The 26,760-nt window shown below is 58.2% G+C and overlaps 7 protein-coding genes across 7 annotated transcripts; 5 read left to right on the top strand and 2 right to left on the bottom strand.

The window, feature by feature from the left end:
- Positions 1–226: 226 nt before the first annotated feature.
- On the bottom strand, positions 227–5,042 carry BXZ73DRAFT_90010 (Ap3d1 protein; the record flags this gene model as incomplete). The annotated part of the gene is made up of 15 exons (XM_048025472.1): positions 227–283; positions 611–788; positions 841–943; positions 1,354–1,507; positions 1,686–2,165; positions 2,264–2,504; positions 2,567–2,664; positions 2,706–3,038; positions 3,093–3,238; positions 3,292–3,505; positions 3,558–3,697; positions 3,747–3,981; positions 4,032–4,193; positions 4,246–4,390; positions 4,903–5,042. The coding sequence occupies 15 exons, from the start codon at positions 5,040–5,042 to the stop codon at positions 227–229; spliced, it is 2,826 nt and encodes a 941-aa protein (XP_047877882.1).
- A 1,065-nt stretch (positions 5,043–6,107) lies between these two features.
- Positions 6,108–7,564, top strand: BXZ73DRAFT_47047 (Clavaminate synthase-like protein; the record flags this gene model as incomplete). Its single annotated transcript, XM_048019797.1, has 7 exons — positions 6,108–6,253; positions 6,314–6,436; positions 6,503–6,854; positions 6,908–6,979; positions 7,046–7,134; positions 7,198–7,411; positions 7,472–7,564. 7 exons carry the CDS (start codon positions 6,108–6,110, stop codon positions 7,562–7,564), a joined length of 1,089 nt encoding a protein of 362 aa, XP_047877883.1.
- Positions 7,565–8,150: 586 nt separating this feature from the next.
- Positions 8,151–8,752, top strand: BXZ73DRAFT_101451 (NTF2-like protein; the record flags this gene model as incomplete). Its single annotated transcript, XM_048014909.1, has 3 exons — positions 8,151–8,173; positions 8,238–8,461; positions 8,655–8,752. The coding sequence occupies 3 exons, from the start codon at positions 8,151–8,153 to the stop codon at positions 8,750–8,752; spliced, it is 345 nt and encodes a 114-aa protein (XP_047877884.1).
- Positions 8,753–9,394: 642 nt separating this feature from the next.
- Positions 9,395–13,146, bottom strand: BXZ73DRAFT_90013 (P-loop containing nucleoside triphosphate hydrolase protein; the record flags this gene model as incomplete). Its single annotated transcript, XM_048025473.1, has 11 exons — positions 9,395–9,412; positions 9,469–9,871; positions 9,923–11,078; positions 11,130–11,496; positions 11,549–11,700; positions 11,737–11,867; positions 11,976–12,283; positions 12,312–12,370; positions 12,448–12,629; positions 12,706–12,905; positions 12,943–13,146. The coding sequence occupies 11 exons, from the start codon at positions 13,144–13,146 to the stop codon at positions 9,395–9,397; spliced, it is 3,180 nt and encodes a 1,059-aa protein (XP_047877885.1).
- A 169-nt stretch (positions 13,147–13,315) lies between these two features.
- Positions 13,316–18,173, top strand: BXZ73DRAFT_90014 (P-loop containing nucleoside triphosphate hydrolase protein; the record flags this gene model as incomplete). Its single annotated transcript, XM_048025474.1, has 17 exons — positions 13,316–13,464; positions 13,517–13,556; positions 13,616–13,774; positions 13,828–14,130; positions 14,178–15,282; positions 15,338–15,358; positions 15,416–15,687; positions 15,739–15,920; positions 15,975–16,131; positions 16,183–16,410; positions 16,473–16,688; positions 16,811–16,933; positions 16,985–17,017; positions 17,066–17,305; positions 17,367–17,777; positions 17,845–17,984; positions 18,047–18,173. The coding sequence occupies 17 exons, from the start codon at positions 13,316–13,318 to the stop codon at positions 18,171–18,173; spliced, it is 3,906 nt and encodes a 1,301-aa protein (XP_047877886.1).
- Positions 18,174–19,391: 1,218 nt separating this feature from the next.
- Positions 19,392–20,729, top strand: BXZ73DRAFT_101456 (uncharacterized protein; the record flags this gene model as incomplete). The annotated part of the gene is made up of 5 exons (XM_048014910.1): positions 19,392–19,430; positions 19,538–19,871; positions 19,958–20,293; positions 20,369–20,508; positions 20,541–20,729. 5 exons carry the CDS (start codon positions 19,392–19,394, stop codon positions 20,727–20,729), a joined length of 1,038 nt encoding a protein of 345 aa, XP_047877887.1.
- Positions 20,730–21,989: 1,260 nt separating this feature from the next.
- On the top strand, positions 21,990–24,757 carry BXZ73DRAFT_47076 (exonuclease V; the record flags this gene model as incomplete). Its single annotated transcript, XM_048019808.1, has 9 exons — positions 21,990–22,490; positions 22,542–22,627; positions 22,699–22,849; positions 22,899–22,984; positions 23,035–23,086; positions 23,141–23,194; positions 23,244–23,404; positions 23,450–24,574; positions 24,634–24,757. The coding sequence occupies 9 exons, from the start codon at positions 21,990–21,992 to the stop codon at positions 24,755–24,757; spliced, it is 2,340 nt and encodes a 779-aa protein (XP_047877888.1).
- Between the last annotated feature and the right edge of the window lie 2,003 nt (positions 24,758–26,760).

The raw sequence follows: 26,760 nt of genomic DNA on the forward strand, positions 1-26,760 counted from the left end.
TCATCTCCGCTTCAGACTCCCTTGCCTCCCAGCTCCGATTCAACCACCATCCCGTCTGTCCGCTCACATCGTTCGTGCATCCCATCACCCCAACCCCATCTCCCATTGCTACACATACCTATTCGTCATGCACTGCTAATCCTATCGTTGCATGTATCACCCGCCAGCGCACATCCTCTCGTGTCCTCGCTCTCTCGTGTTGTGTTATCCTGTCTCCATCTCACCCTCAGCGGCTAGTGGCCGTCGGGTTCCATCCACCACCACCATCTCCAACCCTCCAAGTCTATTCCCACTCCCGTGTCTTGCTTTCTGCCCGCCTACCACATCCCATCCGTCGTCTCTCCCGCTCCCTGTAGGCACCGTAGTATTGCCCCGATGTATACCATAGCGTCTCAGCAGCATACCATCCCCACCAAGTAATCTCAGCGTGTATTCTCATCCTTCCGCGCTTTGGTCTATGTGGTTCTCATCATCTCATTATCCCCGCAAGTTATACGTACAGCGACATGTGTGCATCTCGTGGCTCTCTCAAGTTCATGTCCTCAACCAACCGACCGACCGACCGACCAACAACGCCCGATACCATGCATTACGCCGCCGGCGCGGTCACCTTAGTCCGTCTCTTCTTCTCCTTATCCTTCCCGCCCTTCTTCTTCGCGCGCACCACCCGGATCGGTTCCGGCGTGCCCGCCCGCGCCGCAGAGCCCGCGTCCGCGTCCGCATCGTCGTACTCCGGGAAGCGCGACGGCGTGCCCGTCCCGCGCGCGACATGCCGACGCCTCCCGCCCCTGCGCCCGCGCCGGCGTCGGCGAGGCGATCGCAGAGGGCACGGGCGAGTACGGCACGCCGGCGGGCATCTCCCCCGCGCGGTCGATGACGAAACTCTGCGGCGAGGGGGCTGGGGACGCGCGCAGGGCGGCGAGCCGGGGGCCCGGCACCGTGCCTGGTCCTGGCGAGTATGGGCGCGTGTGTTTCCGGGCGTCGCGGGAGCGGGTAGGCGTTCAACGTTGCGCGGGCGAGGGTTTCAGGAAGGCGCGCCGGCGTGGCGGCGGCGGCGGCAGGGCGGCGCGGTGGCGCGACGGAGAGCGGCGAGAACCACACCCGTTCGGATGGATATTGACGGAGGAGCGAGCGGTGGCCAACGAGCGTTGGTAGCGTGCGGGCGGAGTTGAAAATTGTGGGTGCGCGGTGTGTGGGCGAGGGAGAAAAGGGGAAGAAAACAAGGGCGTTAGCGGCTGATGCTACATGACTGCGGGACCGAGACCGGAGGGGCAGACTAGAAGGCGAGGAACAGGGGCGCGCGAGGGGAGAACGAGCGGGGAGAACGGGCGAGGACAGACATGAGGCACGTACCCTGTGCGAGTGGCGGTAGGTCGTCCAGACGGACCACGGGGATGGAGTCGATGTCCTGTGCACTTGGTCCGGAGTCCAACCTTGTCGGCGGGGCACGGTCGTCGACCAAATAGTATGGATCGTCCCGAAGACGCTCCAGACGCTCCGCTTTCCTCTGTGTGTGCGTGGGATATATCAGTAGGTGTGACAGAACACAAGCTGAGCAAGGGCGACGAGGGTGGCGGGGGGAAAGACGGAGATGAGGAGGAACCACCCCGCAAATAGCAAGTATGGCATGAATAGAACACCGCCATCGATCCCACTCCACGCAGAAACGGATGGATGGCACTCACCCGTTCACGCTCAGCACGCTCCTCCGCCGTCTCGACCGCGGCGACCGGCTCCGTATCGTCGTAAGCGTCTTCCAACGCTTTGCCTTTGCTTTTGCCCTTCCCCTTCGTCTTCCCCGTCCCATCCTTCTTCTTGCCCTTCTTTCCCCTCTTCCCTTCCGCGCCCTCGTCCGGCACGCCTTCGGGCGGCGTCACAGGCTCCTCGGGCGGTGGTACGATCCATGCGTCGAGGTCGAGCCCCTCGGGCACCGGCACGCTAGCCTGCGCCGCAGGGGCGACCGCGTTCAGCTCGAACGCGCCGAACAGAGGCTTGATGAGGTACAAGCTCTTCGGGAAGCGCGGCTCGGAGCCCGCTGGGGGCGCAGCGCCGAAACCCTCGGTGCTCGCGTCCCCGAGGTCGAGGGCGCCGTCCACGCGCGCATGCGGCTTATACGCGGCGAGATCGGCGCGAATAAACGTAAAGAGCTGTAGGAGCTCTGCAGCCTGTAGCACGAGAAGCGTACGTCGGGGACGGGAAAAGGACGCGTGAGTTACGGCAAGCCAGGGTAGACGGCGCGTAGTGCGATGGAAGACGGACGCACCCGTTCTTGCACCTCGATATCCGCATGGGTCACAAAACCTGACAGACGCTCGAGGGTGTCGTCGACGGCGCTGCGGACCCTCGGCAGGTCGTCGTCGTTCCAGCGATCCGCGATGTCCGCTGCCCAGGAGCCGAAAACCTTCAAGGACGCCTGAAGGTAGACAGCGATGATGTCAGGGGACAGTGATGATATGCGTGGTTGCAGAAGATGCGTCAATAGTTTGTGGGGCTCCGCCAATTCGCTACGATGCACAGATTCGGTCAGCCAGGCGCCTCGCTCGATTTAAAGCCAGTACAGCCCTACCCGCAGTATTCGCCACAAATCCATGCTGCGGCCCAGAGTACTTCAGGACACCCGCCGACTTCCGAGGCATTGTGCAGGTAAGTGTCGTCGCTGAGAAGCTTGACCATGACTTGCACCGCGTACCGTCGAACCCGCGCACGCGGCCGGTGATGTCGACCAGTTGATCGCGGATCTCTGCACCGACGTTCGCTCGCGCGACATACGCCAGGTCGACAAGTACCGAAACATACCACTCGAAGTCGGTGACGTGCTCGTACATATTTTGTGCGCCGAGGGACAGGAGGTTTTGAGCTAGTGTCAACCGGTAGACCGGCGATTGGGATGGAAGCATCGCAGGCCGGGAAGCCGCCGGATCCGCGCTTGAGGCGAATTGAGAGAGTGCCTCCGATGCCGATGGCAGGGTGGAGCTCTCTGACTTGACCAAATGCGAGAGGAGCTGTTGTGAGATGTCCTGCAGATTGTGTCTGCTGACCTAGCGGGGATGTGGTAAGCATAGCATGTTTCAACCGAAGAACAGAGGCCAGACCATAGCAGAGACAAGTTTGAGGGCGCCCATCCGAATGCTGATGTCTTCGTCATTTACGCTGGATAAGATCATGTCTTGATATTCAGCGACCAATTCAGGATATGTGGGTACGATCTCGACCATGGCGAGCAGGGCAATGTACTTTACTACAAAGACGTCGTCAACCAACGTCATGACAAGTGCACCCATTTACGCTCACGATTTTGGTCGGGATCTTGTAGGAAACCCGCAAGCTTGCTTACGCATGTTCGGGCCAAGGAATTCCCTGCAGAACCCTCCAACATGCCCCCGATAATACACGTTCGTACACATTCATACAGCAACGAGATCGCTGACGTTGTCGAGATGAGGTCGGTGATAGGTGGCTGGAGCTTCTTTACGAGGCGACGCTCGTAGGGAGTTAGAGTCCCAAACTGAATGCGGTATTAGAGGAGCACTCCCCCACAGGAAGGTAGCACGCCTCACAAGTTTGATGATTTTGATCAACATCCAATTGTTCGACGTCGTAGTCAATAGGTGGAATAACTGAGGGGCCAACGGCAGATAATCCTGAGGATTTTGGTGGGCCAGCTCGCACAGTACGTTGACCGTCGCAGCAACAACACCTGATGGCATCGTTACGTCGGCTTCATTCAGAGGGCACACACAACTCACTTGGGTCATCATCATCAAGCTTGTCCTTGAGTCTACTCATGCTCTGTGGCAGAACCTCGGGGTACTGGGTGAACACTTTGTACATTGCGAGAACGGCGCGCTTGCGTATGTGCGGCCGTGAATGGTTCAGCATTGCGATCAATTCCGGAGAAAGGTCGCGGGCCAGTCCTGGCGTGACAATGTGCGAGAGGCCATTGAGAGCCACAGCAGCCTCGTCTGGCCGCGAGCCGAGGTCCTAGGATCCCGGTGTAAGGCTTGGAGGAGCGGAAGGGTGGAACGACATACCTTCTTGAGGAGATTGGTAGTAAGCATGATGACGTCGGTGTCCTGCTGGAAGGATTGCGCGGCGGCCAGATATCCGACCGTCTTGAGATGTATTCGAGGAGCAGACATGACCTCCACGACATGAAAAGAAGCCCAGTTCATGTCGTACCCCAGCATATGTAGCTGCATGTCCCACATTGAATGGCCGAACGTCGCATAGTAGCACAAGACTCACGTATGTCAGCTTCAACACCGCAGCCGCCTTGATCTCCATGTCTCTGCTCTTCATCTCCTGCCGGATTTCGTCTACAGCCTGAGCGATGAACTTGCTCTCATCTTTCTTATTTGCGCGCAGCCCACGGATGAGATCTTGCAGAGTCCTTTCCACATCCCGCTTCAATTGTACGTTCCGGCGAGGCCAAGTGAACTGCTTAGAGTCGATTGGGAGATTGACTGTGGAGAGCCCGAGGCTGAGAAGCCACACAGTCGCCGAATGCGCATACAAGTACCGGAGTCCCGAGGAGAGTCCAATAGCAGAGAAGTCGGTATCCAGATAAGCAAGGAGAGCGGTATAGGAACGAAGGGGTGTGCGCCGAGACCGGTGAGGATGACGACCTGCTCACTGTGGGTCGCCCATATGCCGCAATAGTACTCGACTGGCGCACTGGACGAAAACGGCAAGACATTCGCAGCCTCGGTCCCCGGCCCGCCGTTTGCTTGTACGAAGCGCCCCTTCCCGTCCACGTCTTCTCAAACACTTCCTCGGTACTCAACCGGCAGATCTGCGAAAAAGCGGCTCGGATACGCAACATCTCAGTGACATGTCGCAGCACCTGACTCTTCTTGCAAGGTGAACGCCTTCTCCAGCTTCTCAACCGACTGGAAAACGAACCCACACTCCCATGGACTGCCCGCAATGTCCGTGCAGAATGCCGGTGGTGCGGATCTTCCGGCTACTTTTCCCAAGACGTCTTCGAGACGGAGCGCAGATGAACCGCAGTGTCGCCACCCGGGGGTCAGACGATCGTCCATGGACTATTCCGTCCTCAGCATGGTCACCGGATGGATGCCAGTACGTCCACGAAGACACCTCTTTCTGCAAGCATTGCCTTACGAACCCCGTGGGGTTCCCAGATTATGCAAGTCCGATGGGCCCAATTTTTAGCGCATAGCATATGCGTGGGGGGAGCGTCATGGACCCTTTTCTCAAGAGGTCATGTCGACGAGGTACGGTCTAGAAATGGTCTTGGTATGATCCCATCTCTCATGTGCCGGCCACGCCGCAGCAGTTCAGTGACCTCCCGGTTACTCAGCCGCGACAGTCGGAATGTGGGTCTTGTCTGTCAGACCGCCATACAGTGATTGATAACGGTCCCTACGCTAGCTCTATCCGGCTGTCTTGTTACATACCAGCCCGGCTCTCCTTGGCCATTCTCAGCTAGCTCGCGCTGGCATGGGCAAGCGCGGGCGGATACTCCGAGGAATTGTACGGTCAACATCTTCCCCGGGCCCTGTCGCTCCACCGGGTTCCAGGCGCGCACTAGCGTTGACAGGGTCTCCAGTGTGGGTGCGGTCCTCATCATGGGCGCCACGGTGCATTCCTGTGGCTCGGCTCGGCATGGATCCCACCCGCCGTTCCTCGCCCCCACCCGGAGTCCACACTAGCCCCGACGTCCGATCGCGCAATTCGTTACGTACCCACACCGGACTATCCTCCAGAAGACCGGAGGCGGGGTGCACTGCGCGCGCACCTGTGCGGTGAGCGGGGGCTGCGGGTGGCCGGATGGTCGCCAGTCCCTGCACAGTTCGTGCAGGCCCGCGCGCCGGCAGCGCTTCTCAAAGATCCGCTAGATCTGTGTCTTGTCTCTGCGTCCGGCAAGCGTCTCGCCAACCGCGCCGGTCCCTGGACGCCTCCCGCCACCGCCCGGGTACTGCTGCCTTGGTTGGGTTGGGGGAGTATCACCAAGCTCAAACCGGCTAGCGTTCGTTCCTAACCCGTCCAGGCGCGGTCCACTCGGTCATGCTGTCCTTTCCTTCCCGTACAAATAAAAGCCGAGCCTGCTTTCTGCGTCGTTACCCCGCTGCACACCTCGCGCAATGCCCGGCCTCACCATCCCCCCTGCCTTCCCCTCCAACGTCCCAACCAGCTCGCTTGTTGTTCTCAACTACGAGCTTCTGCGTGCTGGCAACAAGGATGAAATCGCCAAGCTCTGGCACGTAGCCACCCATTTGGGCTTCTGGTAGTGAGTGTAGCTTCTTTTAGCGGTCCGATGTCTCCGTTCTCACGCACGATGCTTCTCCAGCCTCAGCAACCACGGTGTCGACGACGAGGTCGATGCCATGTTCGAGATCGGAGCGGAGACACTCGCGCTTCCATTGTCAGAGAAAATGAAGTTCGAACAGGGCGACAACGGCGACTCGTTCGGGTGAGCCTCTCGCCTGCCTCATCCATATCGGCTAAGGTCTCGCAGAACGCTGACCCGAACACGCAGCTACAAAGCGAAAGGAACCATTGCCACCGACCTGAAGGGCACCAAGGATACCGTAGAGTTCCTCAACATTGCCCAGGACGATGTACTATCTTGGCCCCGCCCGAGTCACCGGACCTACCCTTCGACGGTCAACGCACGCATGGCCAACGGCATAATTCCCTTCGTTCGTAAATCGATGGCGGTGAACAACACTATTTTGGACATCCTCGAGCGTCGATTGTGTCTTCCAAAGGGAACGCTCGAGGCGCTCCACGACACTTCTTCAATGTGCGGGAGCGAGGCGCGAGTCATCAAGACGCCCCCGAACCAGAGCACCGCCGGTATCGGAGCGCACACGGACTTTGGGACGCTGGTAAGTGCCCGTGAGCCGATGCCATCTCGGTAACTAAGCATCCGGCCATCCAGACCTTCCTCCACAACCGACTTGGGGGCCTGCAGGTCATGCCACCCGGGACTAACGAATGGCTGTACGTGAAGGTGAGCCGTCCGCTCAGCTCCCATCCGCACTACCGCCTGACTGAATGCGCCTGCGGCCACTCGCAGCCCCTGCCCGGCCACGCTATCTGCAATATCGGCGACGCTCTCGCGATCTTCAGCGGAGGCATCCTGCGCTCAAACCTCCACCGCGTCATGTACGTCACCGCCTTGGTCATGTCGCATCGCCCTCCGCTCACTCACTCCCTTGTCCGTCTTAGGCCCCCACCTGGCCCACAGGCCCGCTTTGAGCGCTACTCGGTGGCCTTCTTCACACGCCCAAACAACGACGTCGTCCTGCGGCCCATCAGCGAGCACAGCGCCCTCATCGCCCAGGCGGCAACACGCCATCCGCGGGAGGAATTCTCCACCGGTGCCACAGCGGGCGAGTGGACGGCGCGCCGGATTAGGAAGCTCAGGTTGAAGAACCGCAAGGTGCGTGTGTTCCTCGGCGAACGTAACGCGCCCCCGTTGACACCTATTACAACGCCTCAGGGTCCTGAAACTTGGGCCGAGAGCAAGGGCACCGAGCATCAGCCACCTGCGACCGTGGGGCGTGTTCAGGGAGTCATTTCTGCGGCAGCATGATGTAGGAAATCCAGTCTCCTTCGTCTTCGTCTATTCTCCTCGACCAGACCTTCAAGCTTATAGCCCACTTATCCGCTTATCATTATGTCTCACACAGTGTGCTCACGCTACGCTGCTATTTGTAGTATCACTAGTAGTCTGTACCAATAGTTGCACCTTCATCTCTGTTGTTCACTATATTTTAATGTGATATTGACATGTCCTATCCATGCGCAATTAATCTCTCGCCCATAGTGTCATTAACGTAGTCCATTTTCCTACAGGCGCTTGGTAGCGTGTGGCTGTGCAGCCGCAGAACGCCGCGGCGGCGCCGGGTCCGAGAGCTTGCAGCGCCGACTCAACTTGAACCTGACCGCCATCTACTCGAGTCCTCGATACTCGTCCAAGGATATCTCGTCCAAAAACTACCTTGAAACGGTACCTTACGTCTTCGATAACGTGTGCACTCTAAATTTTGCACTTGACGCACACCTGCTCATGTTTCTTCTGGTAGTTCGCATACCGTCCGACAGCATCCTCCGGGTAGTTGAACGGCAACTGAAACACATCCCGCGAAAAAAAGGATCATTCGGCTGCTTGCTTAAACATGAGCACGTTGACGACAAACGAGTCCGTTCCCCTCTCTCGCCCTGCGTTTCATTCCCACGAACTGACCGGGCATTTCGCAACACAGCATCGAGATTGCCACTCGCGCGGCGGACAACTTCACGCGCCTCTACTACACAACGTACGACTCCGCGACGCGTGTCGAGGACCTGCCCAATTTCTACCGGCCGACGTCCGCGCTCACATGGAACGGCAAGCCCTTCGAGGGCGTCGACGGCGTCCGGAACCTTGTCGCCGGCATCCCCTCCACCAAACACGAGGTCCAGTCGTTCGACTGCCACCCCATCCCAGGTACGCCCGTCCTGCCCGCCCCTCTCACATCCTCGCCACTCGGCTAAGCGTTATCCGCCCCACACACAGGAAGCCAGCCGCCCTCGCTGCTTGTCACCGTTCCGGGATCGTCACACACGGCAAGGGGCCCGCCGCGAACCCAGCGAACACGCCCCGCTCCGTGGTTGACGGCCTCCCCCGCGTGTTCTCGCAGACGTTCATGCTCGCCCCGGACCCGAACGCGCCCCCCGCGAAGGCGGCGAGGTCGCGAAGTACTACATCACCGCGGACGCGCTTCGCTTCGTCGGCTGAGCTGAGCCGGCGGGTCCTCGAGCCTCGACCCAGGGGCTCTCCGCCGCCGCCGCCACTGGAGCGTGCGGGCGTCGTACTTGCGGGGTAGGCACGGGGTGCCGGACTATGAATGTGCTCGCGGAGATCCGTATCTCGCGCGAGGCTATCTGGCGGTGTCAACGCAAACTCAGATTGTACATTACTCTGCCGACGTGGCTCGTCGCTCGTCTACATCTTGGCCATACATGGACTTTCAGCATCCTCACTTTCCCTTGGTTCCATGCTACCTGGCGTCAAGCCTCGCTGCCGCGTCCCACGTGGGCCATGTGTCCAGCACGTTGTAGCGACCGTTTGTTCAATAAGGTAGAGAAGTTCGCGCAAAAGCACACTCCGAAAGGGTGCGGCGTGTGGGCGAGAAGTCTGAAAGGCTAACGCGGGGAAGTCTTCGGCTCGCACCACGGGGTTCATGCTAGACCCGAAACTTTGGATTATCGCTCTTGCTGCCACAGACGGGATATGCACTGTCAACACCCCAGATAAAACAGCGGGCATAGCCTCCCGGCATGAATAGGCATTTAGAAATTAGCATTACAACCATGTACCGATACAACACGTCTCCAATATGTACGAGCAGCATAAGCCCGAACCAATGCCGTAGAGCAACTAACCGAACGTTTGACTCTGCGAAACCAAGTCAGCACAAGCGCCCGTGTGGCAAGGTTGAACAGTGAACATACCGAACGCGCACTCCGCTTGACCTTCGACAATCGCCACTCGTCCGGTTTCTCGTACTTGTTGAACAGCGGCTCGATCTTCTCCTGGCGCTTGCGCTTCGAGATCTTGTTTGCATCCGCGACCTTGAAGAACTGCGGTGCGACCTCCACGAGCCACTTGGGCTCGATCACGGTCACATTGTGGCAGTACTCGCGCGTGGTGAGGATGAGCTCGTGGTAGATGCACCACTCCGGGTTCCGGTTGAAGAGCGCGGAGGAAGGGTGGATGTAGACGGGCGTGCCCTCGACGAGGGTTTTGTAGCCCTCCTGTGGGTCCTTCTTCGCCGCGTTACGGAAGTAACCAGAGCAGATCGCGCGGCGGACACGATTGTAGTCCTTACCCGCGGAAAGAATGTCGTGCTTATATCTAGGGCGGTGTAAGCAAACTACTAGGTGGCTTTCAATAACAGTGACATACCTGTCCATGATACCTAATAACTGCTTCCGAACATCTTGGGCGCGACGCATACTTCTCGCTTGAATGAAGTTCTCATAGCACCACGGGTTGGAGAAGTTGCTAGCCTTCCATCCGTTGTAGACTGTCAGGAGGGTGAGGTGGTCGCCCTCAGGTTGATGGAACTTCGCCTTTTTGGAGTCGGCTTGGCCCTGTTTCTCCTTCGGCCGGTAGAACACGCTCTGTACCGACAACATCGCCACGACGGACAGGATCTCCTCAGAGCAGCCAAGCTCGACCGACGCAATCAGCATCTTGGCGAGCGGCGGTTCCATGGGGAAGTCGGCCATCTTGCGCCCCAGACGAGTTAGGAGGCCCTCGTCGTCGAGAGCGGAGAGCGCATAAAGCGACTCGAGAGCGGTGATCATCGTCGGTGCCGGCGGGGGATCCATGAAGTCGAAGCTCAGGAGGTCGTTGATTCCCATCGCCTTGAGTACAAGGATGGTGTGTGTCAGGTTTGTCCTCTGGATATCGGGGATAGAATTGGGCAACATCTCGTTCCGGAAGGCGGCCTCCGTGTAGAGGCGGTAGCACTTTCCAGGCCCCGTACGCCCTGCTCGCCCGGCCCTCTGACGCGCCTGCGCCTGCGAGATGGGCATTACGACGAGCGAGTCCATACCGAGACGCGGGTCGTAGGCGTTCTGCTTGGAAAAGCCAGGGTCGATGACGTAGTAGATACCAGGGATAGTTAGACTGGTCTCAGCAACGTTGGTGGCGACGACAACCTTGCGTGCTCCAGGCGGCGTGGGCTCGAAGACGCGAGATTGGACTTCTGATGGAAGGGCGGAGTAGATGGGCAGGATGATGAGCTCAGGTACCTTGGGACCTAGGGCCTTCATCCGCTCATAGAGAATCTCACAAGACGTGTCGATCTCTTCTTGGCCAGTAAGGAAGAGCAAGACGTCGCCGGGGGGCTCGGAAAGGTGGATTTGCATGACCGTGATGAGTGACGCATCCAAGTAGTCGGTCTCCGGTTCTTTCGTGTAGAGCACCTCCACAGGATAGGTCCGTCCAGGGATAGTGAAGATAGGGCAGCCGTAGAAGTACTTCGAGAACTTCTCGGCATCAAGTGTGGCTGAGGTGACAATAAGTTTGAGGTCAGGACGGCGTTTGATGGCCTCTGTGTGCGAAGTCAACTCGGGCACGGTGCTGTCACAACATTGTTACTTACTCTTCAACAGGCCAAACAAGACATCGGTGGCAATGGTCCGCTCGTGCGCCTCATCAAGCATGACGACCGAGTACTGGCTGACGTCTGGGTCGACGAGACACTCGCGTTGGAGCATACCGTCCGTCATGTACTTGATGCGTGTCTCGGGACTGGTGCAATCCTCGAAACGGATGGTATACCCGACTTCCTGACCAAGCCGGCAACCGACTTCTTCGGCCACACGCTTCGCAACGGACATGGCAGCGACACGTCGTGGTTGAGTGCAACCAATTTTACCCTTATCCGCGAAACCGTCTTCCGCCAGGTATTGTGTCATTTGCGTAGTTTTGCCTGATCCCGTGTCCCCGACGACAATGAGGATTTGATGCTACACTGAAGTCAGCAAAAAGTCGTTGGTAGACTAAGTGATGTCGACTCACCTCACGAACGGCTTGCAGCAAGGCGTCACGAAGCTTGTAGATGGGGAGACTCTTGCGCTGGTCTTGGATGCTGAGCGAAGTGATCTCACCGAAGGTTGTAGCCTTGTTGAATGTCGCATCCTTCCACTTCGGTTGCTCCCCAGCCTTCTGTCCTCGCAGATCGCGACGGAGATCCTGAGCAAACACACGATCAGCGTCCTTCGCCATGGGGTCAACCAAGGTGCGCTGAAATCGCGAGCTTCCGAGTCGGCCTCTTCGTTGGCCTCCTGTGTCCGCAGCTCTCGTCGCTCCTTCGCCAGGGAAGCGCCAGCGAGTGCAGCTCGGTTGAGCGAACCATCAGGAGCCTTGACAATCTTGACGGACTGAGTTCAAGCGTCTTCTTCGTCTGCCCAGACAAGAATGCGGGCTCTTCTTCGCGAACCTCTACATCCAACTCTTCTTCCACTTCGGCGCGAGCAGAGGGTTGGAGAAATCTTCGTCGAGGTCCGGATACTCTGACGCGTCGAGAGCACCAGACGATATGAGCTGCTTGATCTCCCACCGCTCCGGAGAAGAAAGTCGCTTCGCCGACCTCGTGACAATATCTTCTTTCATGCCCTTCGAGTTGAGAGGGATAGCATTGGCACCATTGGCTGCCCGTCGTTGTTCTTCTTCCGCAAGCTCCGCTTCAGACTTGATGCGCAGATGGGGAGTGAGGTCGCGTCCACTGGCCTGATCGGCGTCCTTCATGAAAGGCTGATACGAGACCCGCGAGACTCATAACTTTGACTTTGACGGACTGGCCGCGAGTCAACAAGTCAGCGGCGGAGTTTGCGCGCGCGCCTTGTTGGATATTAGAACATGCACCATCCTGCAAAGAGTCAGAGAAACATCAGGATACCAACCTGGAGGCAACGCACCTTCCACTCTCCCAGCGACGCCCTCGAGCTGCACAAATGCCCCAAACTCCTTCATCCCGTTGACACGTCCGCTGTAAATCTTGTAGAGAATTGGGCGTTCATCCACCTGCTGACCTCCTCCTCTTCCCCTCCTGTCTTCCCGGCGGTCATCATACCCTCTTCCACCACGATGCGGGCTCGGGCTGCGGCGTCGCGGAGGTGGGGGAGGCGAACGCGAACGCGACCGGCGCTGCCGTTTGGGGGACCGCTCGTCCCGACGGTCGAGGTCTTGCACGCTTCGCCGCGCCTTCTAGCTGGGACATCATATCATCGACCTCCTGCATGATCGCATCCTTCGGGGCCAACGGCTCCCACTCCTGGTCCCTCATCGAGAGGCCGGGGAACATGCGTTTGCGCTTGTCCATCTCGTCGGGTGTCGGAGCGTCCCCGGTGGCATTCTTCGAAGCCTTAGACTTCTTCTTGTGTTTCGGTGGAGGGTGAGATGAGGCGGTCGACATTTTCTACGAAGGAATCTGGGAAGCTGGCGCCGACCTCCTGCAGCTTGTTCTTGAATTCTGGGAGGGTCTTGGACTGGTCATGAAGAGAGATGACGAACTCGGCAAGGGTCTTGTCTGTGATACCAGTGTAGTTGTCTATCTCCTGAGTGATTTTGGCGACGAGGGAGAGGAATTCGAGGTTGTAGAGGTCGTCGTCGGCCATGGTGTGACAGCGGATGGAGAGCAAGCTGCCTGGAGAGCGCCCAAGTGATGCGTCACACTAAGGATGTAAGTTCAAATAGAACCGAACCAATAGTTGATCTTAGTCAGCGCTCGGCCTGGATCAAAGAATCAACGCGTGGATGGGCGTCTATCTGTCTTCTCTTAGCTCTATGCCTCCCAAGAGAGGGATCGTCAAATCTGGCAATGCGGGGAACTCCTCTAAACCCTCTAAAGCCCCGGTGCAAGCCGCTACAACCGCTGAAGAGAAGCCTCTTTTCCCACCGGGATCCAAGTATCCTCTAAGTCTCCTCCATGAGAGGTGAGCACCGTTGCTAGGCGTAAGTTCATAGCGGATCTGATCTAGCGCACAGATGCCAGAAGAATGGCTGGGAGAAGCCCATCGTCGACACGGTAGACGCATGTCCATACAGGGCGGCCGGGAAATCATAGCTGATGGTAAATTCGTTTAGCGGAGGCAAGCAGATGGCTACTCATTCGTTGTCACCTTGAGTAGGATGAACAAGAAGAGCTCCGAGCGCGAGTTCGTTCGCTTGGAGCCCCATCCACCATTCATCATGCCCACCGCTCTTGAGGCTCGTCACTGGGGAGCTACGTACGCCATGTACCGCGTTAGTGAGTCGCTTCGCTACACGGGGATTCTAACGCAATCTACTCCGCGCAGTTCTGCAACACCATTCAACTAAACCGCGTCCTCCCGCCTGGCCCCCGTGAATATTGGAACCAATTGGCCTCAGAGCATAAAACCGTGCCGGAACATCAAAAGTGGATGTACGACGTCGACCCCTTCGCCGCCAGGAAGGCTGTCAACTCGAGACAGGACCAAGCTGCCCAGAAGAGAGAACAAGCGAGTCGTCCCCAAGAGAACTCAGTGAAGCCCGTCGCAACATCCCCTGAGTTTGCCAATGCACCTGAGGCCAAGATGGCTTCCTCTTTACGCGACTTCGTGGAAGACGCTCTCAAAAAGGTGAGTGTATGCGCTTTAATCCGGAACCCTGCTGACACGATGTTCAGGGGTTGGCCATGTATCCAGATGCTGACGACGCCGAACCGACGAAGTTTTCTGCAGAAGATCACGTCAAGCTTACGAAGGATCTCACCAAGCTCGGATTTTCCTCTTCACAAACACGCAAAGCGGTCACTGCGCTATCCCAGCAAGGGCCTATAACAGCGAACCTCCTCAGTCGCCTACCTCCTCTTCAAGCATGCATCGAGTTTTTGATCTTACAGACGCCCGAGTGCGACCTCCCGAAGCGTTTCCTTCCTTCGTTCACTTCCTCAGATCCATTTGTTACTGCGATGCACTCAGGAGCCGACGACCTCAAACGCCGTTGGATTGAAGAGAAGGCGATGAAGGAATGCGGATGGCCTGCCCATGTCGTCAAAGAGTGCCTTGCGGATCAAGAAGCGGGCCAAGACTGGGCCGAGCTCATCTTCGCGCTTGACTCTAGGCTCGTCGGCGCTGACTGGCAAGGCCCGGTTACCGATGAAACGCAGGGCCTCGAAGAGGTTGACCTGGACGAGGTTGAGTCGTTCGGTGGACAGATGGGGTCGAACGGGGAATGCATTATTCCTCTTCCGGTCGCTCCTATGGCCCTCCACATCATCCTTCCAGACAACTACCAGATCGCAACGGCAGGGACGCATCCGCCTATGTACTTTACCTCCCCCACCGTGGCTGCATACGTCCGCCTGCACATCCTCTCAAGGATCATCAATGCTTTTAGGACAGGAGCTCTTCTCGAGGACTCGGAGACGGTCATCATGGCCATCATGCGCATTGCGGAAGAGGAATGGGCCATAATCGAGGACGACGGGCCGCCGAACATAGTCGAGGTGCTTCAGCACCTCCTTCCCAAGAAGACAACCGTGGCCCAAGAATCTGGTCATGACATAGCAGCGTCGGTTCCCACAAGATCCCCTAGGAAGCGGGTGAGGGGCGCACGGCCGGACGAGCGTTCGGACAAGCAAGTCAAAGCAACCTTCGAGGAGCTCATTCGTCGCACCGACTACTCCAAGATGTTGGCGAGCAGAGAGAAACTCCCTGCTTTTGCCTCGAGGAACGAGTTCCTGACGATGTTACAGCGCAGCCGTTGCGTCATTGTTGTTGGCGAAACAGGTACGACTACTCCGTATCTCTCAACCTGTGAGCTCACTGATGGGCGTGCATGCAGGATGTGGGAAGACGACGCAATGTATGCATGCCAATCCATACCTCAGATGCGGCTTAAACTAAAATCCATCATATACAGTGCCCCAGTTTGTCCTCGATCAACTTATCACCGCTAACCGAGGCTCGCGCGCTTCTATCATCGTAACCCAACCTCGACGTCTGTCAGCCATAGGCGTAGCCGCCCGTGTATCTGCAGAACGTCTTGAGGATGGCTCAGTCGGCTACTCGATTCGTGGGGAGTCTAAACAAAGCACCCATACCAAGATCCTTTTCTGCACGACGGGTGTCGTACTTCGTCGCCTGGGCTCTGGGGACAAGCTTCAGGAAGTCACGCATGTTGTCGTCGATGAGGTTGGTGTCCCATATTTCTCTGATGTGTACACAAACTCATCCACCTGATAGGTGCACGAGCGTTCCGTGGATGGAGACTTCCTTCTTCTTGAGCTTCGCGAGCTCTTGAAGACACACTCAGAGTTGAAGGTCGTCCTCATGTCCGCTACTATCAATCATGAGGTTTTCGTGAAGTACTTCAATAACGCCCCCCTTTTGACCATCCCCGGCTTTACCCACCCTGTGGAGGATATGTACGTCCAATTGCTTACCGTTATTGGAATTGACTTCTCACTGCCTGATGTCAGCTACCTGGAGGATCTCTTGCCTAAACTCAGCTATCGTCCGTCCAGCGGCAGGTCGCAGAAGCAGAAGAAAGGTAGTGATGACGAGCTTCCGAATGTGGACGAGGACGTACAGAAGGCAGCCCAAATCATAATGCGGAATGACTTCTTCGATTTCGATGTAAGTGTCGCTGTAAGAGGGTACATGATATCGCACCAATGATTTTTGTAGCTTATAGTCGCCACTGTTGACTACATCGTGGCCAACGCCAAGAAGCGAGGCGCTATTCTGATCTTCCTCTCTGGCGTCCAAGAGATTCGACAGTGCATGGACAGGCTTCGCAGTGTTGCCGGATCCAAGGTATTCCCTCTGCACGCAAATTTGACAAGCGATGAGCAACGGAAAGTTTTCGAACGCATCCCTCAATGGAAGATCATAGTCTCTACGAACGTCGCCGAGGTACGTAGGTCCTCCTAGTTCCACTGATCCATACTCTTATACTGTTTCTGGACCCCGGATAGACTTCCGTTACGATCGACGACGTCATCTATGTCATCGACGGCGGAAAAGTCAAGGAGACCCACTACGACGCGGATGCAGGTTTGACGAAGCTCACCGAGCAATGGGTAACCCGAGCTGCGGCAAAGCAACGTCGCGGTCGCGCCGGACGGACGCAGCCCGGGATCTGCTACAAGCTGTACACTCGCGCGAAAGAGAAGCAGATGAACGCCTTTCCCGTCCCTGAGATCAAGCGCTGCCTCTCGAAAGCATCGCGCTCACTCTCAAGGTTGTCCACAAGACGTTAAGGCAAGTCATGCGGGCAATCATCCGTCAATGGTTCAAGCTGAAGCTTCTGCAGCCCTTTTTGGCTCGTGCCGTTGATCCTCCAGAAATCACTGCGATTGATAATGCGCTAGAAGTACTTGAGGAGCTCTCGGCCATATCAGGAGATGGAGAATTAACAGCGCTGGGACGGCATATGGTACGTATCACAATTCGTGAGCTGCACTTCTGATCTGACGGCGCCCCACAGGCCATGCTCCCTATGGATCTTCGACTTGGGAAGGTAGTCTGTATCCGCCTTTGACATGTAAGCCCTGCTCATGCCCTACAGATGCTCGTCTTAGGCACTGTCTTCCGTTGCCTTGGCCCCGTGTTGACGGTGGCGGCGTGTCTGTCGTCGAAGCCGCTCTTCATGAGTCCCATGGACAAGCGAGAGGAGGCGAACCAAGCACGCGCTCGGTTCAACACGGCAAACAGCGACCTCCTGACGGACGTGAACGCATACGAGGAGTGTCTCAAGATGCGCAATGACGGCGCTTCTCACAGCGCAATCCGAGCCTTCTGCGACCAGGTGCGTCTCCACGCCCAAGCACCACCGTGACCCACGTCAGGCTCATGCGGACCCACAACAGAACTTCATTTCAGCTACCACGATTCGCGACATCACATCGCTCCGGAACGACTTCCTCTCCTCGCTCGCGGACCTCGGTTTCGTCCCCGCCCACTCGAAACCCTCCGATCCCGCGCTCAACGCCCACAGCGCGCAGCCGAACCTCGTGAAGGCCGTCATCCTCGGCGGAGTCTGGCCACGCGTCGCGCGCGTGCACCTCCCCAAGTCCGCGATCAAGTTCGACCGCGTGCAGGCGGGCACGGTGCAGCGCGAGAACACGGCGAAGGAGTACAAGATGTACGACCTTCGCGAGGGGCGAGTGTTCGTCCACCCGGGCTCCGTGCTCTTCAACGCCTCGTCGTGGAAGTCGCCCTTCCTCGCCTACTTCCAGAAGCAGATGACGAGCAAGGTGTTCTTGCGCGACGCGACAGAGGTCCGTCCGAGCGCCTCGCCAGTCTCTTACGGGTGCTGATGACATCATCCGGTCGCTCGGCCCACAGGTCCCAATCTACGCGCTCCTGCTCTTCGGTGGCCCGGTCACGGTCAACCACATCGGCGGGGGCCTGACGGTGGGGGTAAAGGATACGACGGTCAGGATCAAAGCTTGGCCGCGCATCGGCGTGCTCGTCAATCATTTGCGGTGGGTCGTGTGCCCGGTTGACCTCTCCTCCGAGCTGACGCGGAATGAATGGGGCGTGCCAGCCGCCTCCTGGATGCACAGCTGCTGCAGTGCATCGAGGAGGGCACAATTTTGGATATGGGCGCGGGCAGCAACCCGGTCCTCGAGGCCATTCAGGCGCTGTTGGACAACGACGGGCTCTCGTCGTGAATCGTCGTGATGGAGAGGAGGAAGGCGACTCGACCACTTGAAGATCGGGGCCGGAGTGACGAAGTATGCGTACGTACCTCCAAGGAGGAATGCCCCGGGCCGAGCCCGGTCGAGAGAAGGAAGAAGATTCGGAAATTGGCCAATCGCCCACAGAAAAGCCGTCAAGTCCCCGAAGTACCATCCTTTCGCGCGTTTAAGGCATCTTCCTGGAAACTAGGTTCCGTAAAGACAGGCATGCTCGATGTTGTCCTCGTGAATCAAGTGGAAACGTGCGCATATCTGTTCGCTCGTCGCTCGTGATAAAGTCGGCGTTCGGCTTGGTCGTCGCATCCTCGTAGATGCCTTCTGCATCGCGTGCGTGGCGCGCTGACTAGTTGACTGCTCGCATCGATTCCAAGAGCTTTATGCCGAGCGAGTGCCGTGGCCCATGTGCTCGGCATGAGATCAGGTGCGGAGGGGCCGATCGAGGGTCGCCGCCCACAATTCCTCCAATCTCCCAATACACCTCGTCGCTGGCCACTGGAGGGAGTGGGCTCGGCGGGCACCGTCTGGGCACACGAGCTCGAGCAAGCGAGGAGGCGCCAGGGGATGGGTCGAGGGGAGGGCGTCGACTACGGACGGGCGGATGGTGTCGGACGACATGGCCGGCTGCGGGCCCGGGCGCGTCATAGCAGCGCGTGGGACGATGTGCAGTCTGCGGACGGCGAGGGACGGCGTGAGTGTTCTCGGACGGACGGGCCACGCCGCGCCGGGCGCCTCGCTGTGCCGCGCGCGTGCTCGGGGCCAGGATGTGGTTCGACTTTTGCAAGTTGTCGGACAGGCTTTGAGCTCGGCAGCTTCCCGTGCTTTCTTCCCGGACCATGTAAAGCCCTTCCCTTGGCCGCCCGCCCCAGCTGGCTTCTTCCCGCTCTCGCCCATCCAGCGTCCGCCGAGCTCGTCGCCTCCACCCCGCCACTGCTCTCCGCGCGCTTTCCGTTCAACAGGCCGCAGCCAGGTCTCGCCGCCCGCGCATACACACAGAAGCCTTGGCCCGCAGTCTCTGCCCGGGTGTCCGCACATAAATATCCACTCCATCGACCCGCCACCGGCCGTCATCCGCGTTGGAGGATCTGGGCATGCACATTCTGGGGCCCGCATATTCCTCCACGACCTTTCATGAACGCATGCTCCTCTGTCCATCCCCCACGCCTACCCATCGCTAGACGTCTCTTCATCCCCATGGCGGTCCTCGCATGGGCCTTTGCCTGGTTCACAACGGTACGTCGTGTCCCCTGTTCTCTCCCCGCACCCTCAGTCCTGATCGCGCCGCCATAACCCCACGCCACATCGCCGCTCTCGCGCTCTCGTCGCGTCGCCTCGTCCAGAGCGTTCTCATCTTCTTGGCCGGCCGCCTCGTGCCACAACTGCGTCCCAAGTCGAAGCCCGCCATCCAGCTGCACACCGTGCCGACGCGCCCACGCAGTCCACCGCGCAGCCTGTCCCAGACGCCCGCAACATCCCTAGACCCCAAGCCCCTCCCAGTCGACCCGGACGATGCCCAGTCGTGCAAATCCGTCGCGAGCGAGGCGCAAGGCTCGAGCGTGTCTGAAGTTTCTGCCTCCAAGCGATCGTCTCCCAAGCCGCGGTGGTCTTTCGGCAAATCACGCCGCACGGAGGCCAGTCCGAACCTGGCCTTGCTCTCGGATGCCTCTGGGAGTGGTACACTCGTGGACGTCTCTTCGCCCGCCGCGGACGGGTCGTCTACAGAAATCGGGGCGCCGTCGGCCAGCTCGTCGCTCGATCAGCCTATCCCTACGTCGGCGCCTGCGTCGCGAATATACGTCTGCCGAAGGTGTTGAAGAACTTCCGCCGCAAGTCGTCCGCCAAAGCACGCTCCTCTCCAAATGCCTCCCCCGCCCCGACATTTTCGTCTCTTTCTGCTCTCGAAAAACCGACCGCCGAGGAGGAGGTCGACGAGTCTCTGAGAAGCCGCACCATATCCCTCGATCAGCCTAGGCAGGTGCAACTGGCCGCTCTCCGGTCACAGTCGGAACAGCCTGTCACCACTTCATCTGGCGAGACGTTTACGAGCACGTTCGTCAACCCATTCCGACTCAAACCCCGACGACCCAAGACGCCTGGTACGTGACTTTTACACAGTGACTACTGTATGATGTCACGGACTGACGCCTTCCCTTGTTTTGTCTTAGCTTCAGCTTCTGCAGAGTCTCCTGCCATTACCGCGTCCGAGCCCGGCCCATTGGCGTTTCGTTCTCCAACCATGCCCACTCCTCGGCGCGCATCCGGGCCACGACGTGTTCTCAACTCGCTCTCCCTCGCTCTCACGCCGTCCAACGTGCATCAACAGCCTGTACCTGACTCTCCCAGATCGAGCTTGTCCTCGACATCGACATTCTCCGTGCCCTCCACTTCGACCTCTGTTTCGGCATCTTCGCTCTCTCCGGGGTCCCCTCGCGCAGCTCAACGGACACAGCCATACGGGTACCCCTATTTTGCCCCAATGCCGGTGGTCACTTCTGCCGAGACTCGCTCCCGGAGCAGGAGTCGCTCACGTAGCGGCAGCGGCGCCGCGGCCGTGAAACCCCTTCCACGACGCGCAGCCTCTTTGGAATCCATACGGTGTCCTGAAACGGTCGCGGAAGAGGTGGAGGCCGAAGAGTTGGCGGGAGCGGGTGGGAACTTGCTCGGCTTGGAGCTCGGACAGGTGCGTGTGCAGGAGGTGCGCACGGTGCCTGTCGCACGGCGGAGAGCGCCCCGGCATGGGGCTACGATGAGCGAAGGGATGCCGATGGGGAGCTAGTCTGCCGGCGAGGAGCTGCAGCGTTTTTCTTGGATACCTCGGGCTGTTTGGGTTCCCGTATTCTCCGGCAGCGTCGTGTGCGGGGAGCGCAGGAGAACATGATGACTGACACGAATGAATGATGATCACGCTGTATCATACCTACGCCACACCTGCATCTTCGCATCGACACGCATTTACTATACACTCACCACTACACCTAGACGAGCCTCGCATAATCTTGGCATTGGCTGTGGTCATTCACTTGCACGTACGTTTCGTCGCACTTCGTATTGTTATTTGCACTATCAGTAAACGTATTCGCAATGTCATCACACGTTCACTCACGTCATCTCGCATTGGATCAAGGCACTTGTCCCCAGCTTTTTCCGTGCGACTTCAATGACGCTGGCGGGTTCCTTAGCTGACGCTACTTGGTTCGAACCACTGACTACGCTTGTGTCCCCGGGCCCGCAATCATCCAGCTATGAGGCGCTTCGACTTGTAATCGAAACCTTTGTACATGGTGCGAGCTGTTCAAATGCTGCCAGCTAAAACGAAGCCGGACGCTGGTACGAGTCTATGGAATGATCATTAGCTGCCAGTGTACGCGTCGACATGGATGGCGAACGAGTGTACTTAATAAATTTGGGCGTAACAATTCGGCGACTGGTGGCCCTTGGACGGCGATGAAAGTGATTGCGGCTTGTGGTCAGAACATCTGTAATTTCAACACACTTGTTCATCGCGCTGGTTCTTGATCGGTACAACCAGGGACGGGCTGGGACGGGCGACTCACGAGCATGACAATGCCCGTCGTTCGTACTACAACGGTCTACAACGGCCGAATTTGGCGCCGATACTACAAATCGTGTCATGTGATCGTGACGCGAGCTCGGACCTGACGCGTCGCTAGATCTGCCTCAAGGCTCATGCGCCCACGATGCTTTCAATCCTGGACGCCTTTGTCCACTTCCCGCGCTGCAAGTCTCCCCCAGTTTGTATGACTCGGCCCTGTTTCTGACTCAGCCCCCAGAATGACCTCGGATGACGAGTACGACGCGTTTTATCCCCCGCTCGACCCCGCCGCCCTCGCAGAGATAGAAGAACTCGTGTCCCATCCCGTCCGCTCGCCCCTTCGTCCCTCTGCAGCTCCGTCAAAGGTTCCCCATACGCCTTCACCCATAAAGCCCCTTCCGGCGTCCGCCTCCTCGACCGCCTCGAGCGCAAGCCGGCCACCACCACCATCCCCGCCAGACGTCGAAGATTTCGACGACGATGATCCGTTCTTTGCAGACCTCACCGACGCCGACTTTGCGGCGATCGACGCGTGCGCCCTCGCGGCTATTGCCGTCCGTGCGCCTGCTCCGCTTCCTCCCCCACCCGAGGTGGGAAGACGCCCCAGAGCCACTGTCCCCCGAGCCGGGGGAGGAGGAACAAGTCCAGGACGCGGAGGAGGGGGCGCTGACGGGCACGGAGGTCCTCGCCTTGAAGTCGCCTTGGAGCAGGGTGCACGCGCTGACTCGTCTCCCCGTTCTGTTGTGAAGGCTGCCCCGACCTCAAAGCCCACGTTGCCTCCTCCCGCTAAGGGGCCTCGCGCCAAGGGCACGCCATACCAGTTGTTCCGCGGCTGGAAGCGCCCGCTGTCCGTCACGGATCTGACGGCCCCATCATGGTGCGTGCGCTGAATCTGTGGGATTGGAGAGGCGGGGACGCTTACGGCGGGGACTCGGCTCGGGCTGGAAGGTGCGAGGTGCAGTTCGACTATGGGCTGCGCCAGAAGAGGAACTTGAAGATGGAGCAGCGACCGACGTCGTTTACTTCCGCCGCGGGCAAGCAGATCGAGGTCATCACTACGGTCGCGGAATCAAACGAACGCACGACCAGCCGGGGCAAGGTGCGTGGCCATGTCTCTGCCTTTGTTCGTTCTTGAACCCTGCGTGCAGTCGATACATAAGGCTCTTGAGCTTGAACTGGCACCTGATACGGTCAAGGTTCAGATCAAGTCGGCCGAGGAACGATGGGCATTGCGGTACTTCTCTTCTTGCACGGTTGTTTGCGCGTGCTCACTGGGATTGGCAGCGTGATCAACATGTATGCGTCATTCCAAGCTTTGTCCGAGGTTGGCGTATGCGTAAGTGGATCTCACGCTGTATGTGCGTGTATGCTCACCGCCATTGAATATCAGCGCGAGATGCCTGTGTTTGGTTTTGTAAACGACCAGCTTGTAACAGGCATCATTGTGGGTCTCCCGCCATGTTATCTCCCTCTGACGCTGAACATGCTGCCAGGACGAGGTTGTACGCAAACCAATGCCAACACTTGAACCTACTAGAAGCAGCCCATCCAAACGCTCAGCCTCTGGTGCTTCTCCGGCAAGTAGCTCGCCTCACCGATCGAAGAGGATTCGACAAGACCAGCCAATCACTTCTTTCTTCTCCTCGCCCTCGAAGTTGACTACCCATTCGAGTACTCTCCCCAAGACACCATCAAGTAGCGCTTCAGAACTACCTGTTTTCGATGATTCGCCTGACGGAATGCCACCTCGCTTCGCTTTGCATATTTCCGATACCAAGAGCCGAACCAAACCTTACCTACCACCAGACGAGGACACTGTTGCCTCGCGCCTCCAGCTGATGCTCTATCACCGCCTGCTCAGTTCCCTCCTCGCTACCGCTCATCCCCACCGCTCCTCATCTGTTCCCCTCGACTTCAAATTCCTCTGGGAACGCGCTGGCGTCGACCCTGCCAAGCGCTTCTCAGACACTTTTATCGAGGACGCCGGCATCGGACCTGCGACAACCCAAGACCTCGCCAATTACTCAACCCAGTCGCTCGTCAACGTGTCCTGTCTAAACGACCTCATACCACACTGGACACATTCCATAGAAGCGCTCTACATTGCCGGCGTCGACGAGAATCTAACACTCGTCTATCGCCTCCAACCATCCACGCGACGGGGCAAGAAGGGTCAACGTCACTCGCGTCGGCGCAACGGGGACGAGCCTCTGACTGAGCAGGAAGCCCACGACCTCGCGGCCGCCATCCAGGCGAGCGTGAGCGACCTACGTCCCGGTGAGGGAGGTGAGGGCGACTTGGCGAAGGCGATGTTCACGAGCCTTTCGGACTCGCTCGCGTCGGGCCGTGTGGCAGATGGCGATCTGGGCGTGCTCACGCATCCGTTCGGCCCTCCTCTCGAAGCCACCGGTCTAGACGGGAGCTTGGGTGGCGACCCGCAGCTTGCGTGGGCGCTACAAGAGTCCCTCCTCGCGCAGGCGAAAGAGGTCCCGGTGCTCAAGGATGCGATTGCAGACGCGGAGGCCTCCGCGTCTGAGGACCCATCGACGGAGGAGTCGCTGGCGCCCGTCCCGGAGGAAGTCGAGCCAGCACCATCCAACTCAACCTTGGTGGGTTCGGAGCCCCCGAAGACCGCGCCATCATCTCCGCATGCCGCACAAGATGAAGACACGGAAATCGCAGTCGAGGACGCCCGAATTCTTGGGAAAAAAGAGTTCGTATATGACGATGCTTACCTCGATTCGTACATGGCCCGCGTGCTTGCGTGGTGGCATGGCGAGCGTGCGCCAGAAGGCGTGGAGGTCGGGCTCACGAGGCGTTGCATGTGAGTAGTTGCTTCCTTGGGCTATCTTCCTGGCGTCCATGCTGATCGGGCCTCTATAGGACGTGCGAGTACCGCGATGGCTGCGAGTGGAGGGAGAAGAAGGCGCAAGAGGCGTTAGATCAGTATCAAGATCATAGCCAACCTGCCGCAGCCGTGTCTATCGCCGCGGAACCTTGGTTGTGAGGACCACCGTTTGGACAGTTGGGTATATGCTTTCCGAAACAACAGTATGTAAAGTACATCTGCCGTATTGTGATGTTTCTGGAATTTTGGATAATCCGGTATCTTCTCGCTCCGGTTTTCCTACACGCTGTCGGTGTTTCACGCGTTTGACCAGTCGAGCCTGGGTCGCTCGGCGGTCGGCGCTAATCTGCAGTCACGCCTTAGCTTCTTACACCGACAAGGCCCCAAGGGCTCTTTGCCACGTCTGGACTAAAAATGCCAGCTTCTATCTGAGTGGGTGAGTGTCGTAGTACTCGCTGTGTCCTTAAATTAACTGACGGGACGTTTGTTTGCAGGGCGGGCAATTGTTGCATGTCCGCGAATACCGGGAAGTTCTCAGAATCAGACCATGCAGCAGTGGTTGCTCCAGTGCGCAAACCCGCCTTCGACAGTCCACTGAGTCGATAGTGGAAGCTCTTCTCGTACGTGCTTGCATCCGGTTTCAGTGCGAGACTTGTCAGATACGCCTTTCTCTGACGGAGGTGAGGGTGCTTGGCGAAACATTCTCCCTCGGCGTTTCTCTCCCAATGCACATCTGTAGCTGATACCCGCGAGCGAAAGCGAGTCGCTGCCGCCTGAAGCAATGTTGTTGGTCTGGCCTGCAGGACTTCGGCCGCTGGCCACACGCTGTCTCCTTGACACAGCGCGCACCGGGTGCATCATCGCGCAGTGCAGTCGGCACCGAGGCCCTCCGAACATTGCGTTCCGGCGTTCGTACCACTCTCCGCTTGCGCGATGGTATAAAGGTGCGTGCTATCTACAGTGACTCTCCAGTCTCCCAGTCAGCTCACCCGGACGTAGAACATCAAGCCTCGCCCTGCTTTCGCTTGTCTGCGCTGCAATCTGTTTCTACGAACGTCTCTCGGTTTCAACCCTCTTCCCCCTGTTTGTCACCATGGTTGCCTTCAGTACTTAATTCGTTTTTGCCGTCGCCCTGGTTAGTTCCGCCGTGGCCACTCCTACTCCTGATCCTGAGGCCGCGCTCGCTCCGAGGAGCGTTGTGCACGTCGGACGTGTAGGTTTTCTTGTACTATTCGGGAGTAAGCAGGAGAGCGCTGACACTTTTTTGCAGGGCACCTTCTTCCACGTCGGGCTAGGAGCGTGTGGCGAGACGAATGTCGACAGCGACCACATAGTCGCCATCCCATCGTCGCGCTTCAAGAACGGCAAACACTGCGAGCAGGTATTGTCCCTTCAGCACAAATGTGCGCGTGTGAAAGCGTAACCTCCCTGTGTTGGTAGTTCGTGCATATTGTCAACACGCAGACCAACAAGAAGGCGTTCGCTAAGGTCCGCGACTCTTGTCCTGGCTGTGGCGAAAACGATATCGGTGAGCACAGCCATTGCTGTGCACTGGGACAGTAGGCTCATGCGCACACGACCGCTTTTCAGACATGAGCCCTTCGCTCTTCCAAGCTCTTGGTGCGAACCTAGCCGAGGGTATGATTCCTGTGAAGTGGGAGTTCAGGAAGAAGGGCTTCCACCCCCTAGAGGGGCGGTTCGGACAAGTAGGACGTATCCCCTTGTTGTGACATTCGAGGACTGCAGAGATGAGGTTGCCCTCTGCAATGGCACGCAGCATGGGAGCCCCACGAACATTGGCATAGACCACTTATGATCAATGCTACACGTCCATGGCCACTTGCTGTGGGGTCAGCGTGCGGGTCTGGGGGTCATATGTGCGATGAACTCACTCATGGCAATATTGACGTGAGGGTCTGCAGAGGGAATGAGATGAGGTGGCGGGGCGGATGGTGGAAGTGGCACGGAGGACTCTCAATAGAGCCGTTTGGAAAGTTACGATAGTGAACCGTAGTAATCGTGAGTTGGAGCGTTGGAGTCCCTGCTCCACGCGACTGCCCGGCGGGTGTTTGGCCAGCGGGCCGATATCCCGTGGAGCAGTGGAGGCACCGAAGTGGCGTCAGGTTCGTGCACTATAGTGCATTTCCAAACAGCTCTAATGT

The sequence above is a fragment of the Epithele typhae genome, assembly GCF_022376455.1.
Source record: "Epithele typhae strain CBS 203.58 chromosome Unknown BXZ73scaffold_24, whole genome shotgun sequence".
Taxonomy (NCBI): Eukaryota; Fungi; Basidiomycota; class Agaricomycetes; order Polyporales; family Epitheliaceae; genus Epithele; species Epithele typhae.